Source organism: Pelmatolapia mariae, linkage group LG22 (genome assembly GCF_036321145.2).
Source record: "Pelmatolapia mariae isolate MD_Pm_ZW linkage group LG22, Pm_UMD_F_2, whole genome shotgun sequence".
Lineage (NCBI taxonomy): Eukaryota > Metazoa > Chordata > Actinopteri > Cichliformes > Cichlidae > Pelmatolapia > Pelmatolapia mariae.
Window position 1 is genome coordinate 28,740,215 of NC_086245.2, and position 11,219 is coordinate 28,751,433.

An 11,219-nucleotide genomic window follows, 5' to 3' on the forward strand; every position below is an offset into this window, starting at 1 on the left:
ATCAGCTAACACATTATAAGCAAAGATAATAATCTGTATCTTAATTCAAAAATATCATATAACACTACTGTTTTGTAAATATTAAATAAACTGCTTTCCAGTGTTTAAGTCAAATTAGTTAGTATAACAAATAGTTCTTTTAAATTTTACTTGAAAAAAAACCCCCCCAAACAACTATTTTATTTTTTAATAATTTTATTAAATGTATTGTTCTGGATGATAGAAGCCACTTATGAGGCATGTCAATGAAAAAGAAGATTAGGTTTTGGAAGAAGTATTTTGCAAACTAAAAAACAAAATGTGACACACTCTGGGCAGAGAGACATCCATAAAGAATGGCTTAATGCTGAATGAGGACAAAAACACACAATTGGTTGAAATAAATACCCAAAGTTTCACCTGAAGACATCAATGTGAAAAGAAAAAAAAATCACAGTAAGAACAGTGGCAGAGGTCAGAAATAATTGCATCAAAGGGGCCCAATGTTCATTTGTGTTCTTAGTAGCCTCAATGAATGGTCAGTGTTAGTATTTGTAGCTACCATGTTGCATAGTGTTTTAGAGTTAGAGGTTTTAAAGATATGACTATATATGAGGGTGGAATCTTAAGTTTTCAGCTAATAATAAAGAACCTCTAGTAAGAGTTATGCGTTAAATGTTATGGTGTAAAACATGGACTCAAATATCAGCTGTATTGTGCTGAGTAAGAGGCTAATAGAATATATATTTAAATGTATTTATGTATATCTATGTGTGTTTGCATGTGTGTCTGTTTTGTGGGTTGTCATAATAAAATAAAATTTAGTGCCACAACTTCTCTGTGTGGCAATGCACAAGTCAGACACAACCTCTATAGTTATTTGCATATAGTCAACAGCCACTCCCTCCCTCCCTCCCTCCCTCTCCCACTGAACAGCTGCTCTTTACTTGATAGCTACATGGATAGCTTAATAGATATATCCTACAAGTTCTTCTTGACTCATATTCCTGGTTTTTTAATGCGTTTTTGGTAAGATGCATTAAATTTACACTCTGTCTTATCTCACACTGATCTGTAGCGAATCTCTGAAGTGTGTTTGCATTTATTTAGTATGCATTTCCCAGATTTCTTTTTTGCCTATTTTTTTTTAACAGTTTAGCAATTTATCTTGTTCTGCCTCAAATAGAGTGGCCTCATATTGTGTAGTCAAATTCTTCAGAAGCAAATGGGATAATTTTAATGAGTGCCATCTTGAGTTGTTTTGTTTTTTAATCATTGTGTTGTTTTTGTTGCTATGTTACTTCATTTTAGGTTAATCAGCACCAGAACCACGATAAAGTTTAGCTGAACAGGAGTTTTTCAACAGAAACAGAGGTAAGCAGAGAAAACAATGAGATAAACAGTTCATGCAAATGCAGAATCTGACCAAGATCTGGAAATATTTTGTACTGTGTGTTTTCCGTTCTATTGGGTGTCATACTGTTTTATTCAACTTCAAACAACAGATGTTGTTACTTACATGAACTAATAATGTGGGAGGTGATTTATGCTGGTAAATGCTATCTGTTCAAATGCCATGAATACAAGAGGACACTAACCAACTTTTTATACTTATCCGATTTTGTGCATTCCAGTGCAATGCTGTTAATATTCTGCAAACTATAAATATTTATAAGTAAAGAGCTATTGTTTCTGTTACTGTTTTCTTAAAACCTTAGTCCTATTTTTCATATTCACACATGTATTTGTTCTCAGATTGGAACTCTGCCAAGATGTATTTCAAATGGGGAAGATCCAGAGTTCGCATTTTCCCACTACTGAGTATCACAGCAATTGTTTTGGTCTCCAATCTTTTATGGAGTTTTTCTGGATATACCTTCTGTCATCGCGAGCCGAGTCTTTGTGGCTGTAAGAAATGTCTAAGAGACAGTGATCCTTGGTTTAATGACATCATCAGTGAAGCTCCTGAACCCTTTCTGTCACAGAAACATATACCTTCAGAGGAAGATTTCCTCTGGTGGAAGGTAAATAATAAAAAAAATCAACATATCACTTTTTTGGCTTCTGTGGTGATGTTAAAGGTATTATTATTATTATTAAAGAGCAGTATATTCAAGTATGTCATGACATTTAACAACATATTGCTGCTGTTAAATGACACGGTCTACCGCCATCCAAAAAACAAGCACAAATATTCCTCTATTGTTTAAGTAAACAAACTACACAAGTTTAAAGCACCTTGTACTACCTATCTTTTATTCTTTTAAATATACTGCACTCTTCACCCTCCTGTATTTCTACCTGAAGAATGGTAAAATCCTTACCATTTACTGGCAATGACAAGTTCTGGAAAACCTTTTTAGTTCCTTTAGTGAAAGTTGCAATATCACAATATGAAAGCGCCTCCCTACGCATAAAACTTGATTATTGGCATTTTTTTTAAAGGGCCAGATTTACTAAATGGGGCAAAATAGCATGTGAGCGAATTCCCACTCATCAGTAAGACAATCAGTAAGGCAATTGTTTTGGTCTGCAACCTTTTATGGAGTTTTTCTGGATATAACTTCTGTCAAAAGAAATGACTTAATATGGCAATTAGTATTTTTTTTGTTTCTCTCAAGAAAGGGGTAGGGTTCAGGCCCAGGGGTTGAGGCTCTCACTAAAGACAACTTAGAGCTCTGAGGTAAAACTGCGACTCTATTTGAATTGAAACACAAAAAATATTATTTGAATCTACAGTATATGTTTGTGTAAGTACTGTTCATAGTCTATCATTGCATAAATGTGCACAACTCATATGCTTGAAGAAACTTACAGATTAATGCTGATGTTGTATCTTGCAGATCAGTCTTAAACGTTTCAGAACAATTCTAAATATCAAATGAAAGTACTGGAATAAACTTCAGGCCTAATAATATTTTTGCCTAAATCAGTATACATTTTTTACTCTTGAGTTTCAGTGATCTTTCACAGTTGTTGTAAATGGTGCATCATAATATTGATGATTGATTGATATGGAAAAAGTCACAGGGGTGGGCATTTAGACAAGATCTAACTGTGAGCTGTGAGCTTAATCAAGAGGAGTGTATGTTTGAAAGGGTCTTTCCCAGACTTACTGGTGACTCATGAACTTGTAATCATTCGGAAATCCTATAATATTTTTGTTCTGTGGGAAAGTTTGATTTTTTTCAACAACTTTCTCCTCTTTGTCAGAACTTACAGGGGGCAAGACTTCAAAACTTGACTTTGTACAATAAAACTCTAGAGAGGCTATTTCAGACAATAACACCAATTGCAGATATTGGAGAACCTCGCCCTGATCACTGCAGGAGTTGCGCCGTGGTGGGGAATTCTGGAAATTTGAGAGGATCGCATTATGGACCTCTGATTGATTTCCATGATATCGTAATAAGGTAATAATCATTTAATACAAACACAAAATCTAATGTCAAAAATGTTCTTGGCAGACAAAAAAATATAATATAATATAATATAATATAATATAATATAATATAATATAATATAATATAATATAATATAAGTCTATGTATATCTATGTATCTAAAATGCAAAAATGTGTGCTAAATATGTATCCTTCTGTATTATTTAGAATCAATCGGGGGCGTACCAAAGGCTATGAAACAGATGTTGGAACCAAAACAACTCATCATGTCATGTATCCAGAGAGTTCTACTAGACTGGACAATACCACTCATCTCTTGTTTTTTCCTTTCAAAACACATGACTTTTTGTGGCTCATGAAGGACTTAAATCGAGGGTAGGCTAAACATGGCTACTGTCTTAAAACCTATGTTGCTAGAAATTGTATTGCAACTGTTTTGCTCTGAATATCAGATTTTAACTGCTTTGCAACATAGTTTTAGCTAATTGTAAGGAAAAATGCAGTCTATTTTTTTTTGTTGTTGTTAGAACAACCAAATTAAACAAAACAGTTTTTCAGACAACCCACCAGAGGTCAGCCTTTCTTTTTTTAAATAGCAAAAAGTGCAGAAAGTTATATGAATTGTTATATGAACAACTTAATCTTTTGTTGTGATGCGCTAGTCCTAGGTAATTATTAGCATTTATTTATGCAAACAGTCAGTTCTCTTTCAAATTCAAAGACACATTTCATCTTTTTAACAGGGAAAATGGTGCTCCAAACTTAAAGAAGATAACTAACAAAGATTTGGTGAGTATTTTGGGTTTACATGAACAAAACTGGCATATAATAATATCTAAGAAGTATAATAATAAGTAATACATTTAAGCTACCATTAATTCAGGCAGGCGACAAAGTCAGCTGATTTTACACACTGAACTGGATAATCTCATATACAGTAGGTTTTACTATTAACCTGATTTAGCTTATCCACTATTGCTACAGATGTGCAAGCCATTTCACAAGTCACCTGCACCTCAGATTTTTCTTTGTTGCAGTATTTACTGTTTACTCTGCTCTGTATTGGGTATTATTATGGTTTTCCCACTCTCTCATACTTGGCATTTATGTGCCTGGAAGGTCATGCAGGTCAATGGTCAAAGCCATATGACCAAAAACAAATACTGGCTTCTTTTAGCTACAGTGGTGCTAATTTAAAGTATTTTTTGAATTCATTGCAGAAAGTAATAATTCATAAAACTCAGATTTAAGGCTATGTCTGATTCATAATAGATCTTGATCCTCCATCCGGCTTTCATGAAATATGTTCATCAAGTATGGCTGGGAAAGAAGGGTGCTTATCCATCCACTGGCTTTCTTGCTGTGATTCTCAGCCTAGTGATGTGTGATGAGGTATGTTCACTTTAAACAATTTGTACATTATGCATCTGACTGACAGTGGTGGTAGTTAAACACTGAGAAACACTGATTTACCAGCAAAGTCGAGAACAAAATCTGCTTTAGATGACTACATGACTAAAACAGAAATGTATCTTTGGTTATTTCAAGAAGAGTCAAGAAGAGTGGACATCTGATGGTTGACACATTTACCTGCAAACCAAAGGCAGCAAGTACTCTAGCTAAAGACACATCCTCTTTTAGGGTTGTGTTTAAAGGTGGTACCATGAAGGATATCAAGTGTTAAAAGTTTTGCCAAATCGAACATGTAGAGCCTACCCGCTTGTGTCAACAGAGCAGCTGAAAGTAGTTTTACATAACTCTTGGATAGCAATGTGTAAAAATGCCAAACTTGGTATTGATTCAATGCCAAGTACAGGGCCAGTGTTGGAGTCAAACAGATTCAACAATTAGTTTTAACTTGGCGAGAACAGTGTAACATGATTTTTGAGCTGAATGTGTTTGTTTATTTGCCTGAAAAGCAATTTTTGTGTCAGCTTCTGTTTAAATGTATTATATAAATAAAATTAAGTTGACATTTAAAAATCAAGGGTTACTACATTCAGAAATTTCCTTAGTTTATGTTTGATGTATATATTTTTTCAGTTCTAATGAAATATTTTATTTAACATCTAACAGTTGGCTGAATACATTTAAATGTCTGAATATGATCTGTAGGCAATAGGTCTGCTAAAGTAACAAGTATGATGATTACTTACACCTTGAAAATTAACATTAACTCAATCTAAACATTAAAACATTATTTTCATACCAAAATATACAGGCTGTTTGGGAAGTATCACAGCCCTTCATTTGTTATTATTCCAAACTCATTTTTCAGAATTTCACACACAATATGCACAATATAATGACAAAGTGAAAAAATTTGCTTGAAATTCTCCCAAATGTATTAAAAAAATAATCATTAAGTCATGACACCAGCTGAAATCTATCAGTAATTGGAAATCCTGCCACTTAGTGCAAATTAAAATCAGCTGGTTCAGTTCCAACTCATAAACTATAAAAAGGTGCTCATTACCAATGTGTCACACAAGAAACATTTCATGATGTGTAAAACCAACAAGCTCGCTCAAGATCTCCACAACCTTATTTTTGAAAGTATACTGATGTCATTGTTTGAGGAAGAATTTCTAAACTGCTGAAGGTTCCTGTGAGCACTGTTGGGGCCATGATCCGGAAGTGGAAAGAACATAATTTCACCATAAACCTACCACAACCAGGTGCTCCCCACAGGATTTCAGACAGGAGTGAAAAGATTTATCAGAAGAGTTGCCCAAGAGTCACTTGTGGAGAGCTACAGAATGGAATCAGCTGCACTCGCCCACCATGGCCTGTTCTCGTTCTCATTCCCAAGACTCTATTGCTGAAGAAAAGGCATGTTGAAATGCATTGAAAGTCTGCTGAACAACATTTAGAAAACCCTGTGAAATACTGGGCATGTCAAGGTCAGGTGATCGGTGTGTTGTGGAGTGGACCCAAAAACAGACGAAAGAGAGGCCGACTGCGGGACCAGCGGGGACATCGTGGTTGGTGGTCGACAATGTGGCCAACGGTACCTCACAGGGGCATAACAGAGATGATGAAGTGGGTGAAACTGAAGGCCCTCAGGTGGCTTTGCAGGTGGTCGACGTGCAGGATGTGGTTTAGGAGGTGCTGGGTGCCCCAGAAGTGGCTTGGTAGGTGCCAGCTGGAGGCTCGGCTGAGCTAGTGAAGAAGGATGCTGGGCAGGCTCGGCCTTGGGACTTCCAGGCCATACTCAGTAAAGATGTTCCTGTATACTCTGCCCGCCACTTTGTTAATGGGCCGAGAGACAGGACCGAACTTTTAAAAAAGAGTAAGCCGTTTATAGAGGCTGATGGCAACATACAAAACAAAGGAGCAAAAGGCAACTAAGGTGGATCTAAGATGAACTAAACTGGACAAACTAAACTAAATACTAGAACACTGGAATTGTAAAACATGAAACCTGAACATAGATACCTGGGACATTGCATGAAATAAATAAACGACTTGACAATGAATGAATGACAGCTTACAACATACACAAGAGGATGACGAGGGAAGAGGAAAGACATGGGGACCACAGCTGGGGCAAATAAACATAATGACAAGACAGGAGGAAACAAAACTGAACACACTAACATAGGATGCAACACCGTCAAAGTAAAACAGGGAACACTAAGACAGAGACTAAGAATTAATGGCTAGACACAGGCTGGGAAGAAGGAATCCACAGGGGAACAAGACAGACTGGGGAAACAAAGGGAGGAGACAAAAAGGGAAACACGGAAACTATTACGGATGATGAGACAGAGAAGGAGCGAGAGATAGCCAGAGAGAGAGAGAGAAGGAGAAGGAGAGAGAGCGGCAGCATACATGAACGCACATGACAAAAAAAGGAAAACATGTAACAAAACACAGGAAGAGAAACATGTAAACAGGAAGGGGAGACGAGACACATCGAAAAGACAACATGGAAACCGAAATATAACTAAACATAGCAGCAATACCAAGACTAACTCAATACTAAATAATACAAAACTAAAACATTACAACAAAAAGAATTTGGAAAAACACCATAAACTCAAAATGCTGGGTCCAATGATCCAGAACCATGACAGGGGGAATATAGTCTGTTACTGCATATCACCCAAAAACATCATATCAACTGTGATGTTTGGATGTGGGAACATTATGGTGTGGGGTTGTCTTTTAGCATACAGCACTGGCATGTTTCGTATAACTGATGGTAGGTTGAATGGAAAAATGTACAGAGACATTTCTGATAAAAATCTGCTGCCGTCTATCAGAATAATGAAGATGAAAATAAAGTAGATGTTTCAGCAAGACAATGATCCCAAACACACATCCAAGGAAACTCTCAATTGTTTTTAGAGAAAGAAAATAACCAGTACAAATTTTTCAACCACATCGCTTAACACTGCAGCTTCACATGTTCACTTTTTTTAAAAAAAAATTGCAGTCCCTACAGACAATATTGATTTGTAAATGATTAACTAACAATCTTGTCAACACAAAGTTCTTTGTTTCTACTAGAACACTAACTTTCTGTATTTTTTGGACCATAAGGCATACCAGATTATAAGGTGCATTAAGCGAAACCAAACAGTCAGATAAGTCAAACTTTACTCAACGCATTCTTCTTGCTTCCTCCACTTCCGTACCATTGATTCATTAATGTTGAATTCTCTTGCAGCTGCTCTATTCCCAGAGTTTGATAGAGTTTGAAACCTGCTTCGTAAGCATGTCTCTTATCAGTTGCCATTTGGGGTCCTTATACACACACAATACGGTAATATTATTTTAAAGCACGGTACGTATTACTCTGCGAGGCTCCTGACTACGGTAGCCGTAATGCTCCAACAATCCATCAAGCGGTGCGGTTTCGTAGCTTACCAAAGTTGTACTAAAATATTTTGACAGATTTTTGAGCACCATGTACCACATAAAATCAGTTTGCAGTCAGTAAGCACAATCAGAATGTATGCGTAAGGCATACTTTTGAGGAAATGAAAGGATTATATAGTCCAAAAAATACTGTACTGAAAAAGTTCTTGTGCTTAAAGTGCTTCACTGAGCGGAAATTTAAACTTAAAATATCTCAAGATATATAAAGTAAAAAGAAAGTCAAAATTAAAAGTGCCTGAAATGCTTCAAACTGAACATTTCAATATCTGAACATTTTACTTTGGTCATGGACATCTAAGAGGTTCTGCCCTTGACCATCTCTGATTGGTTTAGACCACGATATGTGCATAATGTGTGTCTGTTGTTGACCACACAGAGACTTTCAGAGTTGCGGAGACTTGTCTTTTTTTTTACTTGAACGGCTGGTCGCACCTATGCGACCTATTATTTTCTTGGTGGAACATTGGCACGTTGAATGTGCAAGTGTCGCTGTGCACTATGGGACTTTCTGCACATCTGTGCAGAGACACGTGCATGACAGATAAATTGATCGAACAGCAGCAGCACGGAGTCGGTGCTGCGGTGCTTCAGTGGCGCGTTTAGCTACTCTAAGCAGCACCTTCATGATTGGCTTGGGCCACGATATATATATATATAAATTTACCACTTGCCAATATGACAACAGCCCCACCAAGGCTGAAGATTTAGAAAAAGTGGAAGTGCATATGAGATCCCTGTCATCACAGCATTTATGCATAAAGTGCTCTATGGGCTGATTTTCATTAACTCCTCACTCAGCTTTGTGGTATAACTTAAACAGGCTACTAAGAGAAAGATTCTCCATGTCCTCAATATCATGATAATGATTTCTTTTAAGAATGCTATTAGTTAATGAATAAAGGAATGAATGAATGAATAAATTAATAGAATGCTCTTAGTGGCAACAATACTTTAGGTTTTACATGAAATCTTTACTTCAATTTTTTTTCCCCAGGTCACTATCTTTGGGTTTGGAGCAGACAGCGAGGGAAACTGGAGCCATTACTTTGAAATCCTCAGAAACAAAAAATTAAAAACAGGAGCCCATCCAGGAGAAGAAGAATATAAAATGATAGAGAAATTACACAAAAAGAAGACAATTGTTTTTTTTAAAGGATGGTAATTTCTTTTTAATGTTTTCATTTCTCTCTTTATCAGCTGCAAATCATGTGATCATAAACCTGTGTTATAAAAATAAATAAGTGGTGGTAATTGCTGCCCCCCCCCCTTCAAAATAAATACCACTATATACTAACTTTATCTATATCTGACTTTATCACTAGTAATCTTATCTACATTTTGTCTCCAAAATAATAGAAAATGCAATGCAAAATCCAAAGCGCAGTCACATTAAAACCCTGTAACTTGTTTATGAAAAAAAAGAGAAAAGTATAGAAGTTTGTTGCTAAAGCGTTATTGAATACATTTGATAGTCATACTGGAAACCTTTCAAGTATACCTTTCAAGACAAGTCATACCTTTCCATAATAAAGATTGAACAAGTCTTTAAATAAACAGATGTGCCTGATAGCAGTGTGTTTCATTTGTGTTCTTTTTGGGAGTGCCAATTTTCCATCGATCCATTCTCGCTTATTCTTATCAGGGTTGCGGGGGAGTTGGAGCATATGCCAGTTATCATAGGACGAGAGGCGGGGTTAACCCTGGACAGATTGCCAGTCTGTCACAGGGCTATCACAGAGGAACAGATAACAGTTTGCACTCACATTCACACCTATGGGCAAATTAGAATCACCAGTTAACCTAACCCCACTATGTATGTCTTTGGGCTGTGGGAGGAAGCCAGAATACCCAGACAGAACCCAGGCAAATACGGGGAGAACATGCACGAAAGGCCCCAGCTGGATGGTGGAATACATATTAGCCACCCATCTTAATCGTTTCTGACATAGATGGACCCTGGAATGTACTTTATATATTTAAGTCACTTAAATTATTAGTTATTTTAGTTATTTTGTATAAGAAAATTGTGTTTGTTGCTTTTATGTGTGTGTGATTATTTGTTATTGCTCAGCTTGTAAGATAACATAGTCATTGCCTCATAACAAGTTTACAATAAAAGGAACATGTTCTCATTTCACCTACCGATAATGATAAATGTGGGGAAAGCATACGGACCTTACTTCCAAAGATGAGTCTGGTAAGTATTAACATAATGCCTTCAGTAGGGTACAACACTAAAAATGTTTATTTTTATAACACTTTTCAAAATATGGTTACACTATACAGCCCAAAATGTACAGCTGAACAATGAAAAGCAATATAATAAAAACATACATTACATACACTCCCTGTCCACTCATCTTCCTTCACATGCATATGAACTTGAGTGACATCCCATTCTTCTGAAAAGGCTTTCTACAAGGTGTAGGGGTATGTTTTGGGGAACTGTTGACCATTCTTCCAGAAACACATTTGTGAGGTGAGACCTAGCTTGCAGTCCCCACTCTGATTCCCCTGGAAAAACACCAAAGGTGTTTGTTGGGGTCAGGAGTCTGTGCACAAAACAAGGTCCATAAAGACTTAGTTTTGTGTAGAAGAGCTTGACTGGCTTGCACAGCCATTTTGGAACAGAAAGGGGCCATCCCCAAAGTTTGGAAGCATGAAATTGTCCAAAGTGTCTTGGTATGCTAAAATATCAAGAGTTTCTTTCACTGGAACTAAAGTACCGGGCCTAATTCCTGAAAAACAACCCCGCACTTTACACTTGACAGAGTGTGTAAGACAAGTACCATTCTATACCAGCTGATGATATTCGTGGCTGGATTTGCCATGCTAGGCAATATTTCCCCCTTTGCTTGGCTTGGCCAGGGCAAACATTGCTTGTGATATGGATGAGGTGCTTTGGCCAGATAGAAACAGAAGAGAGGATGCAGCACAGTTGTTGTTGTTT

The 11,219-nt window shown here is 36.7% G+C and overlaps 1 protein-coding gene across 1 annotated transcript; it reads left to right on the top strand.

The window, feature by feature from the left end:
* Positions 1-1,751: 1,751 nt before the first annotated feature.
* On the top strand, positions 1,752-9,431 carry LOC135933162 (CMP-N-acetylneuraminate-beta-galactosamide-alpha-2,3-sialyltransferase 1-like). Its single transcript, XM_065471126.1, has 6 exons — positions 1,752-2,003; positions 3,193-3,392; positions 3,590-3,757; positions 4,126-4,171; positions 4,655-4,774; positions 9,264-9,431. The coding sequence occupies exons 1-6, from the start codon at positions 1,752-1,754 to the stop codon at positions 9,429-9,431; spliced, it is 954 nt and encodes a 317-aa protein (XP_065327198.1).
* The last annotated feature ends 1,788 nt before the right edge of the window (positions 9,432-11,219 follow it).